This window comes from Cuculus canorus, chromosome 8 (assembly GCF_017976375.1).
Source record: "Cuculus canorus isolate bCucCan1 chromosome 8, bCucCan1.pri, whole genome shotgun sequence".
Classification (NCBI taxonomy): domain Eukaryota; kingdom Metazoa; phylum Chordata; class Aves; order Cuculiformes; family Cuculidae; genus Cuculus; species Cuculus canorus.
In genome coordinates, this window is record NC_071408.1 from 15,225,877 (window position 1) to 15,249,388 (window position 23,512).

The following is a 23,512-nucleotide window of genomic DNA, read 5'->3' on the forward strand; positions in this document are numbered from 1 at the left end:
ACTAATATGCATCACTAAGGTCTTAAATTTCTAAGCAGCAATAGTGTTTGTTAGATGCAAATAAGGATTACCTTAATTAAAACACTATCCTCCGCATCTCGGAAGATTTAATCCAAATCTTTATATAGGGCACATTCATTATCTATCTCCAGTTAATAAAAATGTGACCTACTTTGGTTACATTTCAGAATTTAATGTTGATTACCATTTTGTTAATAGAAATAAGATACTAAAGACTTTAAAGACAAGCCAAAAGCAATTTAGCCAGCCTAATTAAAATACTATTTAATGGCCTCAGAAGGAGCTTTATATTTATGCATAACTATAGAGGTAGACTTTTAGAAACAGTTTAAAATATTGAATTAGACAACAGACTCCTAAAAATATACCTAAGGATAACAAGTGAGATTTATAACCAACAAGCTTAAAGCAGAGCCTGAAGAGATTCAGAGAAGAACTCCTAAACCCCACAGGGACACTTTCAAACACGGGAACTGTTCTGATAAGCTCAACAGGACTCCTCACTTCTGCGGGAGGAGGCCCATACCATGTGTCTTTGCAGAAGCAAGGCTTAAATTAATCATAACACTCCAAATGTAGCATCAAGTTACTGCTAAGCAGTAGTTTCCAAGGAGACATGATGCTTATCAAAATACTCTGATGTGCTGCAGCCTGCCAGATCTGAGACAGTATCTGAATGGGTTAGTGCACTTCTTAGCAAAATGCAGCTTATTCTGGATTAAATCAGGGACACAGCAGGCTCGGAGAGAAGGCAAAGTTTTTATGGAGCAGAGGGAGAGTATATCCTCACTGTAAAGCTTCTCTGTACAGACTACTGCTGTATTAAACAGCATAAAGAGGGTCCAGAGGGACCAAAGCCAGAAGAGGCGTGTGGTCAGAGACTCCTTGGGGCCACTGCTTCTCCAGATCCCCTTTTCCATACAGAAAGGCTGGACAAAACCACACTTACTAGAGAGACTATGTGTCAGGATTTGTCCTTCAAACCCCCACACAGGTGCCACTTACAATATCTTACTACAAAATACTTTTTTTTTTTAAGGTAAGAATGTCAGGTAATGGCTGAATCCAGAGCCATATCCATTTATAACCCAACAAAAACTCTAGCATACAGTTCCTCTTATTGAAATTAATTCAGATTGGACACCTCTAGTTATGACTAGGTTTACATTGTTGAAAAGTTTTGAGGGACTGAAGAATCTCACCACTTTCAAGAGACACAATGTTTATGGCTTTCTATGAAAGGTGATTATCAATTCCTACATTGTAAACTTGAAAGTATTATAGGTGAACAATGCCACAAATCTCTCACTAAGGTTCTCACTGCAAGTGGAAATTCCCAGTTTAATTAAAGTCAGTACATATTCTTTTCTCTTGATCTCCACCATGTAGAAGCCACCTTCTCCCACAAAGGATTCAAGTAGCAGTAGCTACACCTGAGGTTCTCAAAGGCTGGAAGACCAAGTGGCAGGCTCAGACAAAGTGACATCATTCAGAGAGGAGGCCACAGGAAGACATCAGCATACACAGCTGAGCAGTGCCGGGCGAAGCTCCCTATGCAGATGTCTCTGCTTGAAAACACAAGCAGCAAAGCAGGGACCAGCAGTCACCCTCATCCTCTACGTCTCCTCTGGCATGCGATGGGGAGCCAGAAGAGCCGCCTGCCACTGAGCTCCTGGGCACCCTGCAGCCCAGGGAGGTGGGAGGCAGGTGTGATGCCCCACAGCTCCCAGGTATGGGGCAGCCGGGGGGCCAGCAGCCACACAAAGCCTCGCTGCGGCCACTGGTCTCCATCCACACTTTCCACTCTCACACAATGTGCTCTATCTGGCATTCTCGGCCCGTTGTCTTACACTGGTTTTAGCATCAGTTTCTAGTCCAGTGTGTTTCCTTTTTCCTTGTTCAGTATTTCCACTCTCTTTTCTCTACTTGGTAGTTATTCGCTGGCCCTGTATCCTTAACAAGGGATATAAAAGCTCCTTCCCAACACCCAAATACGCTTTCAGAACAAACAAGGGTAATGATACATTCCGCCCATCTCTTTCACTGCGCTCAGTCCAACAGCAGCAGGTGCTGCGAGCCCACAGGCACCCGCACCCTGCCCCATCCTCGGGGCTCCCGCAGCCTCCCTGGGAATCCACTGCCATACACACCCACTGGGCTGTCCTCTGCTATCCCCAAACAAGGATTGTTGAACATGAGGAGTTAATTTTATGAGAGAAAGAATTTTTTAAGTCAAAAAAAACCTGATGACATTAGAAAGCTCATTGTAAATTTTACATTAAGAGGTCTTGTCTCTTTATCACGTACATAAATGTCACCCACTGAAAGACCGTTGTCACAAATGCCTCCCATGAGTGCTGGATCTGTCTGTAACATGGCATATAAGATGCTTGTTCTTCTAGTAATCTGCACTTTTCGGCAATTATTAATTCCTTAAACATTTAAAATAGACCTTTTCAATTGGACTTTCACCTCTTCAGGTCACCACAGCAATCTCAGCCTATTTGGCTCATAGTACCCTTTTTAGCATTCATTTTCAAAGGCACATAAGACACCCAGACAAACCAACAGTCAAAAGCAGACTCCTGAGGCTAAGATACATTTTTCCCCAAAACTCTTCCATATGTTAATATAAGTCCCTTTTACCAGGTTTCATGCATGAGACAAGGGACTTTAAAATATTCCTTATCTCAGGCAAAGCACAATAGTCAGGATTTTTCCCCTTTCAACTCTCAGCTACTCCTCTCCATGGCAGCATAGGCTGGAAAGATGATAAGGAGAGTATTCTAGCAGATCTACCCCTCTCTCTTCCTTTATTATTAAGAAAGTGAAAAAAAAAATAAAAAACTCATTACTTCCAAAATGGAGGCAGGCTTTCTGCTAGATAAACCACTCCTCCACATCATGTATTCCAATGAAAGGATTCATATTGGGCTCAGTATCTTCTAATAGTTTCATCAGTTAATATTAAATTGGTTTCAGAGAGGAAAAAAAGAATTTTCCTTACACTGCACTAAATAATTTGCCTTTACATAGGCTGCATAAACTACATTTCTGAAGAGGAACAAACATTTATTTTTCTATTTATATAACTGACAGTGGATGGATTTGCACTGATTGGCAGTCTGTATCCCATATTTTTGGTGTATTGCTGTGTAGCTGATTTTCACAATTTGGTCAGTTTCTCACAATTTACAAATGGAAAGACATTCACATTAAAACACAAAAGGATGGTGTTTTGTAGCACAAAGCTCTGGAATTGCGGTCTTCCATCCTCATGACAGCAAGGTGGTCCCTACTGCCACAGTTAGAATTGCCCATATATAAGAACAACCTGTGTAACAACTTGGACAGTTAATGGGATAACGTGGCATATGATGCATATGATGGACATGGGGTGACACCCAGGTGTCCCCAGAGGCAGCCAGGGTCAGTCTCATACAGCCTAAAATTAGTTCTGACACCCACCTATCCCCTTATTTCTGTCACAAGTTGGCCACAGACAGCCACTGCTGGGGACAGCTTCTGCACCCTTTGCCTGGACAGAAAGCTGACTGCCTTCCCACTCCTTCCAGCCCCAGCTGCCAGAGCTGCTTTCTCAGTTCTGGGGCCATCCAGACTGAAATGTCACTGTGCTCCTTCAGACAGTGATTGTACTTACACAAACCATAAAAGAAAGTGAGGAAGACCACTGTTTCAGCACAAAAAGAGTAAGAATCAATTATTTCCCTTTTTTTTTTTTTTTTTTTTACATAGCTAGTATTAACTGCAAAAAATGTTGCAGTGGCCGAGAACATTCCAATTGTCCAGCTTTGAAAACCAGCACTCATCAGTACTGAACAGCTTCATCTCCTACGATGACCCTTGTCCTTCAGAACCGATGACATGGGTTCCATTTAGGTATGTTTTACAATAGATTTGGTCAGTTAAATAAGTACTTCTGAGGCTGTACCAGTGCTCCTGTGGGTGTTACACTCTTACACATCACATAGACCGGCTCCCATGACTGTTTAAAAGCCAAGACCTTAAAAATGGCCAGTGTGCTGTCTGTACTTCCAAGCTTTGCCTTTGACCTTAGCTGTTCCCTAGTTCCTCCATAAAGAGATCTTTAATGCCAGCAACAGGGACTACTGTACAGATACCTGTTCTCCTCTGCTGAGCACTAACATCAGCTTCTGCCAGGAGCTCGGAGAGATGGCAATTCTGGACTGGTTTGAGGATGTGCCTTTGTTCCTGCTCTGCTTTATCATTGTCCTTCTTGTTATGATTTTTTTTTCTTTTTCCACAGCACCAATATGTAAATGAACAGCTTCTCCTGAGGTTTTATCTCTGTTCCTTTCTTTGTTTTAAAAAGCATTCCCCTGATTCTTCAAAATTAGTCTGAAGGAAACCTGCAGCATCTTTTAGTAATTAGTGCTGTAGGAAGTAAACAACAGAATTCAGAGAAAGCAGCTTCCAGCTCCTCTCCTGCAGCTGCCTTTAAACAAAATAAAAAAAAAAAAAAAGAAAAAAAAAAAGAAAAAATCAATGTGGTGCATGGCTGGCAGGAAAGATGCGCACTCTGTGCCAAGCTCCAGGCACTCTCCAGGTACCGCACAGCCCAGAAACTCCCACTGACACCCTCACACCCAGATGAATTTCTGGCATTGGTCTCCTTGTCAATGCAAAGGTCACCCTGAAGTCCTCCTTTGGGACACAAGTATGTCACAAACATGATTTTCTGGAACTCTTGTAGCCATTCCAGTGGAGTGTTTTCTTTCCCTCCCATTTTTGCTCTTACTAGATATGCCTTGTCTTAAATACTTAAAAGGGCCAGTCTTAATCCCACAGCAAATCCTCGACCCAGAACAGGTTTGCAGCACTTGAATCTTGTAATGCCACTGACCACTGTTATCATCCAAAACAACCTCTGTAATTGATGTGGAACTGAAATACATCGGCCACTCAAGACATCATGCAGTATTTGAGCAAGGACCACCTAACATCTCCACACCAGGTCTCAACGATATTAATGCAGAAAAAGTCTCATAACAATTAAACGCTTACCTGTGTTCTCAGATTCCACACATAACCACACTTTTTTTTTCTGAAAGTGATTTGTCAGCTCTTAGTCCTTGCTTTCCAGAAAGCCCATATTTTACAGATAATCTGCCCCTGGGAGCTGCTGGTCATCTCTTCTCTCAATCTTCCCAACTACCTGGAGGTATGACAGCATGGTAGCATAGTCTTATGAGACTTTTGGAGGTTGTTGCCTCAATAAAGCCTTTGTTATCACTGAGCCGTTAGAGGAAAATTTCTAAGAATTGCTCTAATTCCTTTGCTGACAGCCTACAGCTCTTGAGTGAGGTTAGTCATCTCTATACCCGTGAAAACTTCCATTACTTAGTTCTCAGTTCTACATGCCTTTTCTGCTAAAAAGAGAAAATGACAATGAAGCTGCATATTTATTTCAGGCAATTCTACTTGAAGCTTGGATACAGTAGTGATTTCTTTGCTCGTATCCTCAAATCTCTTTCCAAGACTGCAATCTTTTGGATTAAAAACTTTCTTTTGGCTTCTCTGAAAGTCACATCACCAGTGTTTTATTGCCGTCTGTTCCTTCCTAACACATCCACTTCTACCAGATAAAAATCAGCCTCTGGCATAGCTCTATCCACACAGCTCAGCTTCTGTTCAGCATCTCACGTTCTCAAACTAACTGAGTTATTTTACTTTAGAAAAGAACTGCTTTTTATAATATCTTGACTGAAAGGTACTCATAGCATCAACTCCCATAAAAATGTACTCTGCCTCTGTATACTACTACAGATAAGTGATCAATCAGAAACCAACAAAATCAATTTGTGTTGATTTTTTGCTAAGTGCATCCCAAGAACAATACAGGTACATTGATTTTAGCACCTTCAGTCTTAAAAAACTGTGGCACTGATTTTGCTCTGCAGCGTTCTCTGTGACTAGCACAAGCATAAACTTTAGGTTATTAGCCCCTGTGGCACTAACAGAAAAGGAGAACCAGGCTGCTCTCCTGATGTAAAGCTCAGATCAAGCTGAAGTCAACCATTCATTTTCTGCATAGGTGGAATTAGCCCCTTTAATTCTCTATGTAAGGTTGAAGAAATATCTAGCTAATTGCTTCAGCTGCGCAATTAGATGTTGCCGAAAGTGGTCCCATAAAGGCCTAGAGAGTACTCCACCTCTAAAGAGCAGTTACCAAGATCTACTATAACACAGTGAGCTGGCCTGTTAAGCTCAGCTCAAGAAAACCATGATTGACTACTCCCCATATAAATCTCTCTTCATTTCTTATTTGTGGGAACGCAAAAGGTGACAACAGGAAAAGAAGTACAAACCGGTGTCACTGTTCTAATGCAGAGATCTTTTATATAAAGTTCCATCTTGAAATAACTGCTGGCATTCAAGTTACAACACATAACAATACATGCAAGGGGGAATACTAATATAAATATTGACCCCAATTCCACGATCAGCTATGTTCTAATGCAGGATACAAATGGATTACTTGTATTACATTAAGAAACACAAAGGAAATCAAATGTGTAACAGTTATTAATTATTAGCATAAAATTAAAGCACCTGAATGCATATTTAACTGAAATGTTAGAGGATGCATTTTTAGAGTCCAAGAATTCTTTAAATCAAATCTTTCAGGCAAATTTTTTCTGTTATTCTGAAGAGTTCACTGCAGGTTAACACTGTGAGGTTTGAAAACACAAACTAATATCAATATAAAAGCCAATGAAAATATGAAAATAGCACAGAATAATAACTGCATAATGCTATTGGTGCATTTACATTTCAAGTTCCACTTATGTCTATAACTAAACCTATAAACAATCGTAACTCTTGCATAAGATAACATAAAATTAAAGTTTACATATAAAATATAAAAGCAGTACAGAGTGCTGCCAGACTTGCATGTGTAATGCACAAAGAGACAGGATGATAATGCTTAATGCTACAATAAGATATATGAAAGTTGATTCCAGCAATTGTGGTATTTCATAATATAAGCAATTTCAGTTGTTTCTGGCAGAAATAGTGTGTGCAACATTTCACCATCTTATTTCAAATGGACTATAAAATTATTACGTTTGTATTTTCACAGATAAAGCTGAACAAATCAGGGGACATACAGTTTTAAATCATGCATCTGTGTGGTTTATTAAACTATTTTTAAAAGAAACAACGTAAACAAATATTTTTCCACTATGACGTTTCTTTAGGCTCATTACAGTATTTCTGCATATAATTCATACTAATCTCGGAGGGGTTTGTGGGTCATTCACATTGAACTAAGTGACAAATAGTCTTATTATAGGAAAATGAGATAGAACTACAAACTCACAAAAATTAGCCTCATTCACAAAACAAACAAAAAAACTTTCAAATTTTTTCAATTGATTATGTCGAGGATTTGCATCTATGAGTTCTTAGTGTCTCATCCTCCCTGGAACACCAAATAACAAATGCAGGGTGGGTGGATGGGTAGGTGTGCAAAAATTATAATCTTAATGAGACTGAATAAGTAAAAAAAGTTGGTGAATTCCCAGTATTGATGTTGTCTCCCAAAGTATTTCCTCCCTTTGGAACTTCACATTACTTCCACTGACGTCATGCTATTCTCCTGAATGGTGGGCTACTTCACAGTATATGCTGCTCATAAAGGTTTCTTTCCAAAAGACAATAATAAAAACACTCACATATAAATAGTACATGTTAACGTAATAAATAATGCCTTGAAAGATTAATACAGAAAAGAAGGGAGTTTTATTCGTGCTCCCTCTACCAAGACAGAGACAGTTTTATCTACAGACCTGGGTCACAATCCCAGTCAGCAATGATTCTAAAAAAAACAAAACTGTACAAAAACTAGGCTTTCAGCTGTTGCACTCTCATTTCCTTCTTTCCAACGATATGACCACTCTATTGTAGTAGCATTGTACATATGTAGCAAGACCTGGCATTATATGAAATGATAAAAATTACCTGGATCTCACATTGCTCTTTTGATCGCTTCAGTTTACAAAGGGTTATGAGATAGAAAAGCTCTTCAGACGATCAAACCATCCTTCTTCTCATACCACAGAAAATGCAGGCATACGACACTCATGAATCACATGAGAGGAGAAGAAAAAGTGAACCTGTGCTATTCACCAACAAACCCGCCCAACATAGCCAGTGCCATCACTTCTAAAGACTACTGGATGCTCATCCAAGGCATTCATTCAACTGTGGTTTCACACACCCTTCCGTGGATCGAGCATGTCTCTTCCGGATTAGAATGGATGCTTTGGATATGATGTATTCATTGAAAAACAACTGTGCAAGTAGGGTTGACATTGGGTGTGGGGGTTGCTCCTATATCTATGTATCTTTCTTTCTTTACCCATTTTTTGTTTTCCCACACACTTAATAAGCCAAGGCATTCAAAAATACCAATCAAATCTCAGCTTGTTCTAAAAAATTATTTTTCAAGTGGTCAGTCCTATTGCAACAGCTTTCATTTTAGCCTGATTTTCAAAGAAAACTACAATTACAAATGACAGCGACTGTGCTGTCCATGCAGAAGCATGCACAATTATACTACAAAATTATTCTAGAACTTCTTAATTCAAGACATTTCAATTAAAATGAGAGGTTAACAGCCTGAAAGAAACAAGTTCCTACAACTTTGATGAAAACAGGTAGCAGAGAAGAAAAATGCTATTGATACTTTAACAAATTATGCAGAAAGCACAATCAATATCAGGCATCGGGAACGCACCTGGAAGAGCACCACAATGAGCGTCTCTTCTGCACGAAAGGCTTCATGCATGCAATTGTTCAGAAACCAGAAAGGCCAAAGGAAATGAGCCTTTACAAACCATGCTGTTTAAAGAGCTATTTATAACACAATATCCACAAGAAAGCTACCTTCTTATTTACTTGTTAAACCATTTTTTTCTTTGTGGATTTGTTTTTCCTTGCAATTGAATTGTCTTATTCTGATAGTTACACATACTTCACTAACTTTTTAGACACTGATATGCATTCTTTAAAGATTCTCAGGAGTCTTGACTTTGTTTCCCTGCGTTTTGTTCTTCCGTCTGTTTCAGTTCCCTTGGAGGGTAAAATATGCACCACAGTATGCATTTTGATGACTTTTGTGCCCCAGGGGCTCACAGGCTTGCCCGTCTCTTTTTACAGTAAATGGAAACAAACTATCAGTTAACAGACAGCTGCAACTTCCTTCCAAAAGAGCAACCTTTAAAAATACTGTTTACTTGTCTGAGCACAAGATACCCTCCTATCCTTCAAAATAAGGGACTGATTGATGGGTAGGCAAAAGCATTTCCTTTGACAGAATCAGACTGACATCAATTTTTATGTCCTCTGCTGTTTGAACAGTATCAAGCTGATCAGATTTGTAATTCTTCTGAAGCACATCAAATCAAGCGAAAAAAAAAACCACAGTCCCTTCCCACGCTGGACTTGTTGATTTGTCCAATGTAAGTTAGTGAGTAAGAAACTTAACTATGATTAAAAAAACATTGTATAAACTGGTTTTTACAACTTACCAAATGCAGAGATCATCCAGCTCCATACAACAACTTAATTCAGCAAGAAAATGAGCAAGATTGTGATATAGAATGTGCTTAAGTACCTTACGATTCTCTTTCCAGAAAAGTGAATCATTTTACAGTAAAGAGTTGGTTGGGGACATAAAATCTGTCTGGTGAGACCTGACAACACTTAGATTTGCAGAAAGATAGGGATCGTGTTTTCTTACGCTGCACGTGCACAGGGCTTTTTTGGTTTTGATATGTGTCAGATCTATCACACAGTATAAGCAGAGAGCCTCTGCATCATCTCAAGACTTTATACTCCATTGACACACAATTTTTCAACACAGATATTTTAACTAGGAATAGCTCGATTCTGAAAGCTATAATTTAAAATACATGGTATTTTGATATTTGAAAAATACTTGTGCTTTATTCTTCTTTATAAAATTAAAAATTCATCTCCACATACACACACTTAAAAAGGTAGAAAATTAGATTTCCTTTCCCTCAGGAAGCCACTCCAGAATAACATAGAACAGATTTGTAAAACCTGTTTAACCCAGTCTGTTTTCTGCTATGCCTGAAGTACTATATATGCTACACACGAAAGACTCGTTAAGAAGAGCTTTTGCTACAGCCTCATTAAAGAAGCCTTGGTATATAAAATAACATGCAACATATGTATTTGAGACACTCCATATTTGGAAAATTACCAAACTCTTTAAAAACTTAAACTCTCAAATAGTCTACAATCCGCTATGCATTTGACATCTCAAATGATAAAACTTAAAAATCTTAGTAATTTGTTTTAGTTGCTTTTCTAGAAAACAAAGAAAGAGGCATGATCTCATGGTCTGAGTACGCAAGTGGAAATCAAAATGTCTTACACAATGATTTGCCAAACCATGCTACAGGAACTAACCAAATTGTACCAGTCTGCCCTCAGTATAAGAGAGAATTTAATTGACAATAGTTTATATATGTTCAGTTAACACAGAACACATGAAACATGTGACTGCTGGAAGTGACTTTTAGAAAGCAGTAAAGGACATGTTTAGCTACAAGTTAAAACCAGTTGTATTGTTAGCTACTAAGAAACTCATGACTTCAAAATTTTTACTACTAAACAACTTACCTAGTCTTGCTAGAGAATGGTATCAGGTAAAATAGAAATCAAAGGACATAAATAATTATAAGAAATAAATCATAGAATGATTTGAGTTGGAAGGAACCTTAAAGGTCTCTGCTGCCTGGGGCTGTTGCCATGGGCAGGGACACCCTCCACTAGACCAGGTTGCTCAATGCCTCATCCAACTTGACCTTGAACACCTCCAGGGACAGGGCAACCACGACTTCTCTGGGCAACCTGTGCCAGTGCCTCACCACCCTCACAGGAAAAAATTCCTTCCTAATATCTGATCTAAAACTCCCCTCTTTCAGCTTTAAACAGTTACCCCTCATCCTATTCCTGCACTCCCTGATAACAAGCCCCTCCCCAGCTTTCCTGTATCATTTCTTCTTGTTCCTTGTCGAACAACAAGATAGAGCTCTTGCCACCTCTTATTGGAAAATTTTCCTTTTTGAAGAGCCTTGTTCTAAACAACAACAAACTGAGTATGCCCGCTAATTAATATCTCCACATATTTTTAAAATAATAACCTGACTTCTCTGATTAGAAATTAAATGTAATGATTTAACATTTAACTTCCCTTTAAGTAACGGAAGGCTGTTATAAAGTAGCCTGGGAGCCTTCTCTTTTCTAGGCTAAACAACCCCAACTTTCCCAGCTTGTCCTCATTCGGGAGGTGTGCCAGCCCTCTGATTATCTCTGTTGCCTCCTCTGGATTCACTCTTAACAGATCTATGACTTTTCTGTGCTGAGGACTCCAGAATGGAACGCAGTACTCAGGGTGAGGGCTCACAACAGCAGAGCAGAGTGGGAAAATCCTCTTTGACCCGCTGGCCATGCTTCGTTTGATACAGCCCAGGATATGGTTGGCCTTCTGGGCTGCAAGTAAGTAATCAAATCAAACAAAGTATTCAATTCTTCCCCGGCAAACCGAACTTGCACAACTTAATTTGAAAAATGATGTATATAATTTCTACCCCTATACTTAAGTAAAACACAGACAAGCGACAGAAAAAAAGCTTATAGGCAGGCCAAGGCCACCTACCAATCAGAAAAAATGCTAAAGATAGGAAAACTTTAATAGGGAGTTATAACTTACCAGCTTCTAAAATGACAGAGGTCTTGACAGAAGTCTTCAGTGGCAGAAGACTGAAGTCTGTATATATACTGCTTTGACAGTTTAATTGAAACAAGATATCTAAAGATGCACAGACAGCAAAACTAGATAAAGTGCAAAAAGGAATCTGTAAACTATCAAAGAAAACATTACAATTGGCTCTTTCCCAGCTTTTTAATCAATTTAAATTCTCCATTTGGGTACTTTCATACATTTTAGAGTAAAAAATAACATTCAATAACACACTTCTAAGTTTTTTCAGGCCCCAAGAGCCATGAACTTCTTCTTTAAATCAACATTTTAGTATTTATAGTCAGATAAATGGAGAAGGAAAAGTTAGCAGATGGACACTTAGGGGATACTAAGTATATGCTGTCCTAACATAGCAAATCTTATTTGCTATGCTTTTTATTGAAATATCTTCACATGACCTTTCAAAGCAAAATCAGTCACACTTTCTAGCAAGCCATTATGAAAAAACACTACCATGAAAGATAAAAAACAAAACACTGAAAAATAGAGATTGAGAAACTAGAAGACCATTATTTTAACATAATTTCTTCCCAATCTCTCATGCTTGTCGTGCAATTATGATAATTAACTGCACATCCCTTGGAAAATGTTATCAATACATAACTGTCAAAAATTTATCAATTCTTAATGTGTGAATGGCCTTCTCTTTCTTGCAAGAGCATGGCTGCTTCTGGCATTTTTTTGCAGGAGAACTTTAGCATTATTTGCCAATTTAGTTCTTTTTTCTTCCATCAACATCTTCAGTCAGTCCTGTGTTTTCTCTTGGTTTTATTTTAAGAGAGGAGGCACAAACTCAGAGAAAAGAGTTGTAAGTCCTGCTGTTTCAAATTCTTTTTGTAGTTCATCCAGCGTTGAATATTCTTTGACTTCAAATGTCTGAAACCTAAATTGTAGAAGGGAAACTCATGAATATGACTAGATTTGTCAGAATGTAATTATCAATTCTGTTACTTTTCTATCCACAACAGTACTAAATTATACCTTTTATGCTGTGACTGTACTTTTGTCTCACACAGTACACTAATCATTTTCTCTTTGCATTTCTTTCCGGTTGAGTCCACATCGACCTTAGAAGTTTTCTGAAGAATCAAGTACTCCTAAGTGACAAAAAAAGAACAAAATATTAAATGCCATCTAGTATCTTTGAAATTTAGTGAAATGCAAAAATCTATCAAAACATACACATATTTTCAGAAGATAGCAATCGAACTTTGAAAGTGCCCATCCCAAGAAGTGAATGATTGTTTTTGTTCATCAGCCTGAAGTTAAGCACAGTCTTAAGTGATCTAGAGAATATGAGTTTCAAAAGCCTCCTCCAATAACACCACAAACTTGCCAAAAGCAGTGGGAGTTCATAAGTACAGAAAAGAAGTTCAAAACCCACGCAGGCATTAGGAGCACCATGTGGTCTAAGTCGAGGAAAGAGACAGTAATGAGCTAGAAATACATCTGTTAGTAAATTCTCATCACAAATTTTCTGTTTTCTGGGGCACTTGGGAAATAGAGGAGACTGAACCTAGGCATATTAGAGCCATGGAATACAGCGGTATCATTACAGCGTGAAGCAAAGCAAAATAGGCCACAGTCTACAGGTATCACTTGTTTCCTTCCATAGAATAACTTCTTTTTCTTGAATACAGAATAAAGTTGCTGGGCCTTCCTGACCTCCTAATGATCAATTTGCTTCCAAAATTGTTAATCTCAGAAAAACACACACAAAATATTCAGACACATGGGTTTCAGTGGTAAATCGATAGAACTAGACAACATTCATTGTTCCCACACCTTAATGTTGCTCCTGTCACCCTGAAGAAGAATCAATATTATCTTGCTCATGAACATCAGTCTTCCAGTCAGCCTTAGATCTGAAGCCCATTTTTCCACAGTTTTGACGTATTTTGCCTTTGCTCTCATGTGATCTAAATGCAAAAGGAGCATCCAGATACCATCTTCTGTACTTGTTCCTTTTGACAAAGTATTTTCTTTGCAAACTGTTGCTGATTGCTTAATGACATCTTTAAGATGCTGCTGTATCCAAAGAATCAGATCATGTACCATAGGTTCAGAAAGATGCTTCTTTGCTTGTTCAAGTAATTTATCTTTCACATCCACACACTGGGCCCTTGTAAGCTGGTCTGAGCTAACAGAAATATCTGGTATAGTTGAGGGATAACTGACTGGTAAATGAAACACCAACTTTAAAAGTACATCTCTATCCAGCTGTTCTTTCACACTGATTTGAATGCTAAATGTGATTCCATGCGTCTCTGTAAAGTACAAAAAAAAAATTAATAGTTTGCTTAAAGTTGAAATACATATAAGTTATAAAGTCACGCTATTTTCTGTAACAATTCAATACAAATGACTGCTTTTCTATATGAAATAAGAAGTGCGGGTTATTTTGCAGGGTGGGAAGTTGCAACCAAAGGCTCAAGCTATACTTGCAGGGAATCTTGAAATGAAACACTTCCATATCAAACTAGAAGGAAAGTTATTAACATTCTAAAAAGCATTCACACTTTTTGGCTCTTTCAAAGTCTAGACAAGTCAGTAATAAAGAACTGTCTCTCTTAGAAACACATAAGCTGGCTTCCACATCTCAACAGCAGCAGCGAGGACAACTGAAAATAGGCTTTTCTGGATGGATTCAGCACTACCCTAAGTTTGCTCCTAGAGAAATTTGTAGGACTTCTAGCAATAAAACCAGCAGAAACAAACAGACTTGGCAAACAAACTTGTACTGAGTATTTTTTCAAGATAACTGTTCCGAAGCAGTTCCACACTAAAAAGAGCCTTGGAAAGAAAAAAAGCCAGATTCTTTCTCCCCTACAACTTTCAGGGAAATTACAGTTAATTATTTCTGCCAGCTTCTCCACATTTACAACAGCTGGACTGACATAACGAAAACATTTCTGTTGTACATCTGACCCTCAATACAACATACATACATACATTTGCATATGCTTATATAAATATATGTGCATATATCTGCATATCTACTCAACACCTGTTGTTGGTCTACTTTAGAACAGAATTATTTTCAGAGTGGAACAGATACATACAGCATGTAGCAGGAAGAGCACAAGACCACATCCTCCTGATAAATCACATAATCAAAGATGCTGAATATGAAAGTTATGTACAGTAATTCCTGCAACAAAACCTTCTTGACCAAAACGTGTTTCACAGAAAAACAATTCTAAACCTCATAAAGTGAAAAGCAGACACAAAGACCTAACCTACTTTTGCTCCTCTGCAATGAAGAAAGAGGGTATCAGATAAAAGATGATCTTTTTCAGATGTTCTCTGCTTCACCCCTTTGATGCATTCTAAACACTTCATGCCATTTCTTTAAAAAACTGCTAAAATGTCAGGTTGATTCATCCTACAAGGGCAGAAGCAGCCAGATTTGAAAGGCAGATTACAGCAGAGCCAAGTTTCAGAGGAGCTCTTTTGAAGTCACTTGCTGCCTTCTCCCACTACCTTATCTCACCTTCCTTTACGTGCCAGTCAGTTGAATTATGTTTGATTGGTATTGCTAATGCCACTAACCAATGTCAGTGCTCTCTATTATTTTATATTTGAGCTGTACTAAATAAGTGAAAGAACCTAAAAGTGGCTTGGACAGACAGAAGTACTTTAGACAGCTTAGCCAAGAACTTGTTTCCAAACCTCCTCCCTGGATCATCCAAAGAACTCTCTAGGTCAGAGTAGTCACAAAATAAAATAAGCAAACCCTCCAAACCCAATAATCAAACTTTTGTGTTATTATAAAAAACTCTCCAAACATCTAGAAGCCATTGCTATCTAAACAGAGTCAAACCCAGGGCTGAAAGTAGTGGACACAAATCCAATTAATTAAATGAAATTACATCCAACCATATCCATACCTAGAGGCAGTACACCTCAAAGCCTCATTCCCTGCCAATGGGAGTTGGTCTCCAGTCTTGTAAGACCCTATGAAAATTTCTAGACTGCTTTTAAGGCAAGTTTGTTCCTCAGAGATGCAGAGAAGAGACTCCTAAGCATCCATCTGGCAGCACAAGGCCCTCATTCACAAGCAGGAGCTACGCAGGACTTCAAGCCTTGCTATTCCAATCTCTGTCTTCTACTGCCCTGGCAAATGTTTCTACCTAAGCACCAGCAACAATAGCTCCTCTGCCATCACATTAGGCTCGGCACATTTAACCACACAAACAAGAAGAAAAACCTGCACTGCACCTCCTGGGATCCCCAGCGCCCTCTTGGCCACCGTGGAGGGTCTCCATACACACCTAAGCATTGCACCACACATGGACAGTGCCTGCTGACCCATCTCCTTCCAGCTGCCCCTTACACAGGGCAGCCTCACCAGGCACAGAGCCAGTCGAAAGCAAGTTGCATTGGCAGAATAGTATTAACATTATCACATTCCTGCCCATGAATCACTTTATTTTAAACTATGTTGCCGATAAATTTTAAAATGCACAACCTATAAATGAACTCTATTGCCGGCGTAATTACAGCGACAGAAAAACATGTTACTTTTCTGATAATCCTCCCAGGATTTTTTCTCTAGCTTGTCATAACAGATCTCACCAAAAAGTAACTGAGGGATAAGCAGACAGGCCAACCTTGCCCTTCAGCAAGGGCCTCCTGCTGCAGTGATCATATTCTTAAACCTGCAACAATCTCACACCTTTCCCTGTGATGATGAACTAACCCGAAGGAAGCAGCACAGCCTCGCATCCCAAGGTGTATCACCCTGAGCTATCACAAAATGCCCAGCCATGCTCATTTACATCTGCTTCAGACTTACTTATAAAGGAAGAATTAGTTCAAAACGTTTGTGGGCCTAAAGCTTCTAAAGTTTATTTAAACATGCCACCGTCCATTTTCTGCACCAGCAGTGCAGACAGCAGACAGAACAAAGAGCGAACCATTTTCGTCCTGCGTAAAGAGGCTCTAAAGAAATATTTCCTTTGTTTGCACATGCTACAAGGTCTGAGCTGTCTTCACAGCAAAACAGCAATTATTCTGAAATAAAAGGTTGGGTATGGCCATTCTGTTGGCATTTAATGTGCTAGTAAGACTAAACTCAATACATTTTAACTAATTTCCCCCATAGCTGCGTGCTTATCAGTATATTTAGCTCTAGCACACTTCAGACTTCTTATGTTCCATATCAACCAGACAGATATCCCCCTCCTCTCCTGCCCAAAGGCATTTTACGCAATACACGTGTCTATTTTAAAATTCAGAAAATGGCACCTACTAATGTACAAGCTTAGAATATATAAATATCTATTTATAGCAACTTTGGTGAGCAAACCAGAAGAGAACAGATTAACAAGTGAATTATGGATTTCTATCTGTAACTCTAACCTTTGTAAATAGATATGTAAGCTAAAAAAGATATACCATAATTAGTTTATTTAAATTCAACACACCACTTTTGATAAAATCATATTTTACATTCTGAATACTTCACTGTTAAATTCCAGAAACCTGAAGTTTTTAGCGTACCAAGAGATCTTCTTACATTCCTCAAAACTATAAACCCCCGGTTGCCTGCTTTTTTGACCCTGTGGATCTACAGACAAATTATTCTCACTGCATTAGCAATAGTATAACATAACAGTCTTACTCGAAGTTACTTCTGTGCACCCTTTGTCAATGACAATTTATATGGTTTGAAGGGATAAAGCAAACATAAGCTAATGAATATAGCAAAAGTTAATCATATATAAACTAAAGGATTCTGTAGCCCCAAAGTAAAAGAGAATTCCCAAAGACAGACAACTACCAAGAATTATTGTTGTAAACCATGTTTTCAACTCCAGCAGAAAACAATGGAAAATCAACTAGATATGCCTGATCCTAACATACTATGCACACAGCCTGGCTAAAGGCCCTGTAAGGTTACATAACATCAATATAAATACAATAGCCTGTTCCCCTTGTGCACTCATGGCATTTCACTTTATCTTTCTGGAAGGTTTCTAAGTCTTTTACAAAGCACCAAGAAGGATGTGTGCATATTTCTCTAACAGATTTGGAGGCATAGATACACATAAGCACTGTTCAGATACGTTCAAATTTTTAAAAGTAAACATCTGCTAAGCCTGGATGCTGTATTTTCAAACTATGCCCAAAATAACATTTCTGAACTTTATAACGTTTAAGACAATAAAGCTCATGCAAATCAGTTCATCCATCATATTTTAAAAATACACCTCTATCTGCATTGGTGTATCTTTAAAAATACACCAATCAAAAAAACACAATGGCAGAACTACCTGCCTGCACTGGAGCAAGAGCTGTGCCATGCAGATCTAGACACACAACAATTCTGCTTTTAGAGTATGCCAGTTAATTGTGCTCCATGCAGACACTGATGTTTCCATACCTCTGCAACTGTCTACATACAAAGTCCTTTTTTCAAGTAACTGCTTGCTGTTGTCTATTTCAACAACTATTTTCAAATCAAAGTTTGAGGTTTATTAATTTCCAAGTAACTTTTTAGTCAAAGTGAGTCACTCAAAAGTAGCCACATGCAATTACACAACAAAGCAGCAAAAAGTTATTTTTGCAGAATCACAGAACAGTTGATGTTGGCAGGGACCTCTGGAGGTTATCTTGCCCAAACTTCCCAGTCAAGTAGGACCATCTACAAGCAGGCTGCCCAAAGTAACATCCAGGTGGCTCCTGAGTATCTCTAGGGATGGAAACTCCACAGCCTCTCTGGGCAACCTGTTCCACTGTTCAGTCACTCTCACAGTAAAAGAGTGTTTCCTTATGAATCCCAGCTCTTTTGGCCTGAATACACACGCAGACGAAATCTGAAGGCAGGCCACTGGATGCATTTTTAATCACATTCTCCAGGATTTTACTGCAGCCCACCTAGCAGGAAGCTACTTCCTGGCAGCTGCTCCAAGAGCTCTCAGGACATCAGGGAATAGTGACTGATACAGAATATATGCACATTCACTGTGTTTGTGTGTGTATTAATCTCCAACAAATAAATAAGAGAGTTGTCACATCTGTGTTAGGCACTAAGCAAAATGTACTCGCACTCTAGAACAGAGGTGCATCACCTGCATATTCCACCTGATATGTTCTTTGAGCCTGACAGAACTGCTGCTGTACACTAGAACTACTGGGACTTATTGTCCCTTGCAGAAGGGGCACCTTCACAACACTGTGACAGCACAGACTGATAGAAGTCATCTCAAAGTTAACTTCTGATTAGCAGCTATGATGGCTGGCACAGAAAACACGGAGTGAGTCATAGGATCATAGAATCACCAGGTCGGAAAAGACCCCTTGGATCATCGAGTCCAACCATTCCTATCTGCCACTAAACCGTGTCCCTGAGCACCTCATCTACCCGTCTTTTAGAGACCTCCCGGGACAGGGACTCCACGCCCTCCCTGGGCAGCTGTTCCAGCGCCGCGTCCCCAGCGTGCAGCCCACAGCAGCTGATGGGAGCCAGAACTGCAAACCTCCTCGCCTTCCCCCCTCTCAGCAAAGGTGAAGGATCAGCCTCCAAACGCCTAAAACCGCAGCCACACGCCTGCTGCTGGAGCCGGGGAGGTTTCAGCACATCCTAAGGCCTGGATTACCACCTTACCCCCAGGAAAAGACAGAGAAGAACCAAAGCTTCTCCGCAGCTGCCCCCTTGCTAAACACTTCAGGCCCAACCCCAGGTGTCGGCGCAGGGGTGGGATGCAAATGCTAATCCACCCAAGCAGCAGCTGGGCCGTCCCCAGCTGCTCTTCGTAGAACCACAGAACCCCCCGCCTGGAAAAGGGCTTGGAGACCCAGACCCGCGGCTCCTGCCCACCGCGAGCCCATCCCCGCCCCCCCACCGTCTCGAACCGCCGCAGGGGCGCGGCTTCCGCCAGCGTCCGGAGCGCTCGGGCTGCGCCCGCTGCCACGAACGAGGTTGCTGAGGGCAAAGCGCCGCCCGGGGCGACCCCGCCGCCTTCACCTGAGGCCGCCAGCACCTCGCAGGCGCCTCGCTCGCAGTAGATGGCGGCGAGAGCCGAGAGTTCCTCCCGCGCCATGGCCGCGGCGCCCCCTGCGGGCGGCCCGGGGAGGGACAGCCTCTTGGGGAGCCGCGGGGAGGCGGCGCTGAGCGCGGAGTTGTGTGGGATGAAGGCTCAATAGCTTCGCCAGTGATACAGGAAGAGATCGAGTAGTTGACAGGTGACACCAAGATGAGTGGCGCAGCTGTCATGCCAGAAGGACGGGACGTCATCCAGAGGGACCTTATGAGGCCAAGAGCAAGGTCCTATACCCGGGTCAGGGCAATCCCCATTTTCAGTACACGATGGGGGATGGTGTGATTGAGAGCAGCCCTCCAGAGAGGGACTTGGGGGTGCTGGTCGAGGAGAAGCTCAACATGAGCCAGCAGTGTGTGCTCGCAGCGCAGAAGGCCAACTGTGTCCTGGGCTGCATCAAAAGAAGTGTGGCCAGGAGGGGAGGGAGGGGATTCTGCCCCTCTATTCCTCTCTTCTGAGACCTCATCTGGAGTATTGTGTCTAATTCTGGAATCCTCAACATAAGGAGATGGAGTTGTTGGAACGGGTCCAGAGAAGGCTACAAAGATGATCAGAGGGCTGGAGCACCTTATGAGGACAGACTGAGAGAGTTGGGGTTGTTCAGTCTGGAGAAGAGAAGGCTCTGGGAAGATCTTATAGCGACCTTCCAGTAGCTGAAGGGGCTACAGGAGAGCAGGGAAGTGACTGTTTACAGAAGTCTGTACGGGTAGGACGAGGGGCAATGGGTATAAACTGTAGAAGGGCAGATTTAAACTCGATATAAGGAGGAATTTCTTCACCATGAGAGAGGTGAGGCACTGGCACAGGTTGCCCAGGGAAGCTGTGGCTGCCCCTTCCCTGGAGGTGTTCAAGGCCAGGTTGGATGGGCCTTGGGCAGCCTGATCTAGTGGGAGGTGTCCCTGCCCATGGCAGGGGGGGTTGAAACTAGATGATCTTTAAGGTCCCTTCAGGTTTAAGGTCCTCTCAATCTTCTCACCAATCAGCACCCCCAAGCCATTCTCTGCAGGGCTGCTCTCAATCACATTATCCCCATCCTGTATTGAGACCAGCGATTGCCCCGACCCAGGTGTAGGACCTTGCACTTGGCCTTGTTGAACCTCATGAGGTTCGCACAGGCCCACTTCTCCAGTCTGTCCCTCTGGATTACATCCCGTCCTTCTGGGTTGACATCCTTCTGGGCTGGCATTTAGAATGCCTGGATTTTATTCCAGCTTCTCCTGTGTTCTTCCAGTTGCAAAAATGGGAATATTTCCTTTATCCTACCAGACATTCAATTTGCACCTTTGCCTGCACACTTCTGGATGTTCTTCCACACAGATGGCAAACGAAAAGCAATGAGAGCTGTCAGAAGTACAGCCAGCGCCGCTGGAGGAAGGCTTTGGTGGAAATCAGCCTCAGAAGTGCCTAGTTCTATCACTAAGAACTTTCTTGCCCCTGGTCTTTCCCCCTTCTCCTCATCCACTTTGCATATTCCATTTTACATGTTTAAATAAAAAAGTCGATGTAAATGTCTTTTAAATTGACACTATCACAAGACATTGAGGTCCCTGTGAATAAGTTACCGCGCTCTGACATTTGGAAGTCATCAAATGAGACAGTATAATGTCAGCTTGATATTTTTCACACTATGAAAATATCAGCTTCATGTCAAAGATCTGAATTCCATCTTAATGTAATAAATTTTCTTGTATTTGCAGACTAGTGGAAATGCTAAATATTTAAATTTGAAATGAACTTCTACAGTTACAATCTGGCCTTCATATTCCATTATTGTTAAACTGGAAGTCGAGATCTTATTTTCTCTCTCCTTTTTTTATGATTTCTTCAAACACTGCAGTGTTTTATGGAATAACATTAGCCATAGTCATTTCTCTAAATGGATGCTTTCCCATCAACATGTAGCAAATAGGGCTCAAAAAAAATCTTGCTTTTTAGAGTCAGCTTAAACCAGTTCCAGCATCCTGTCACAGATGTACATGCCACTGAAGACACCAGCACTTTCCACTTTGCCTGGCAAAGCTAATAGAATGCAACCTTCCATAGTAGGTGAGATTAATCTTCCCAGTGTTACTTTCAAACGTAGTATCCTTTGCTTTCCACTCACTATAATTACAGCCACAATCAATTAGATGTCATTTCGACAGCCGCTACTGATTATATATAAAACTGTGCATTTAGATGCATTTTCCCCTAATCTGAGTGGTGAATAAGAGAGGAGGAGTAGACAGACATTTGGAAAAAACCATCAGTTTGCAACATCTGTCTACATCTTTATACCATCATTTCCCTTCCAGCCAACCTTCTGGTCCCAGCTACTGCAACTGTAAGGAATCCTAAAGGCATGTACTTTAGCAAGCATCAAGGGACTACTAAGAAGAGCCTAAAAATCACTGCAGTTGGCTGTTTTGGGGTCAAAGACATACACTAACAAGGAACCTATAACCACAGCTAAGTGTGATGGCTAACCTAAGCAACGTAAATCATGTCCATCTTTCAGCACTGCTGCAGGACAGCTGCAGTTCCTATACTTTCTGCTAAACAATGTTGAGAGCTTTAATGCAGCCAGAGTGGTATTCTTACCAGCTAGAACTGTTCTTAACTGAGTTCAAAAGCACTGATTTTTCAGATATCTAAGAAAGAAGCTATAATTGCTGTAGTAACAACTGTTATTGCTATGGTAGTTTTCCCAAACGTGGCTTGTACAAAAACGGCAGAGAAAGCAACATGAAAACTTCTAAAAATCATTAAAATAAGCAAAAAAGCAAAAGTTTAAAGAAAACAGAAGAAGCAACCTCTGTAATTGTGAAAAATTGTATTAATACATGGAGATGTTTTTCCTCAGTATTTTCAAGAACACCTAGTAAAAAAGATCTCACCTTTTTTCTGGCCCAAAGTACGTGTTTTTTTTAAAGTTGGAATAAAATCATTTAACAAAACATTTACATTGCAAGTTAAAGTGCCAAAATTTGCATGTTTTGTTCTAGGGTTAAATTCAATATTTTTATGAGGTTTTGCTCTTTGGCTTTTGAAAATGAGCTAATGAATTCTCATTGATGTATTAAAAAGCCTTCTCTAATTTGACAAAAAAACAAATCAGAGGAAAAAAGTTTTCTATTAATTTTCCATTTAAGTATTTGAGAAGCAAGTTTTTCAAGGATTTGTGATCTAGTGGTGCTTTTTAAAGGCACTTTCATTTATTCTCTGTGCATCAGGCTCCTGTAAGTCAATTCCCTATGACACTTAATCTTTTGGCAGATGGAAACTAGTTTTGAAAGTCTGCTAATGATCAATTAAAGCATTAGCTATCTCTACAGACAGGTTTATGGAGTCACAGTCTTCAGAAGCTGGAGGCAAGAGCAGCAGCATGTTAGAAAAACAGCTAAAACTTTCTGTACTTACCACAAAATTGGCAAAGCATTGGAAGACAAAAATCATGACTTAAGTCTTTAATGGTTGAAAACAAATGTGATGATTTATATTTTACAAGAGAGACTATGGTCCAAACTGAATGACAGCAAAGGAAACTATAGTGTTTTAATTTTTTTTAATGAGGCCTAATAACAATCCCAATGCATCCAATAAATTTACATTATACCTTGAA

General features: G+C 40.2%; 1 protein-coding gene across 1 annotated transcript; it reads right to left on the bottom strand.

Moving 5' to 3' along the window:
- Window positions 1–6,403: 6,403 nt before the first annotated feature.
- On the bottom strand, window positions 6,404–19,990 carry RWDD3 (RWD domain containing 3). Its single transcript, XM_009563510.2, has 4 exons — window positions 19,839–19,990; window positions 13,652–14,133; window positions 12,848–12,963; window positions 6,404–12,749 (listed from the first exon to the last, which is right to left on the bottom strand). The coding sequence occupies exons 1-4, from the start codon at window positions 19,912–19,914 to the stop codon at window positions 12,635–12,637; spliced, it is 789 nt and encodes a 262-aa protein (XP_009561805.1). The 5' UTR covers window positions 19,915–19,990; the 3' UTR covers window positions 6,404–12,634.
- Between the last annotated feature and the right edge of the window lie 3,522 nt (window positions 19,991–23,512).

Excerpts from the sequence above, each read along its gene's own strand:
- RWDD3 (XM_009563510.2), bottom strand. The coding sequence starts at position 19,914 with ATGGCGCGGGAGGAACTCTCGGCTCTCGCCGCCATCTACTGCGAGCGA. Across the intron at positions 12,964-13,651 it reads GTGACAGGAGCAACATTAAG|GAGTACTTGATTCTTCAGAA; the intron begins GTGTGGGAACAA and ends TTTGTCACTTAG. Across the intron at positions 12,750-12,847 it reads GTACAGTCACAGCATAAAAG|GTTTCAGACATTTGAAGTCA; the intron begins GTATAATTTAGT and ends TCTACAATTTAG.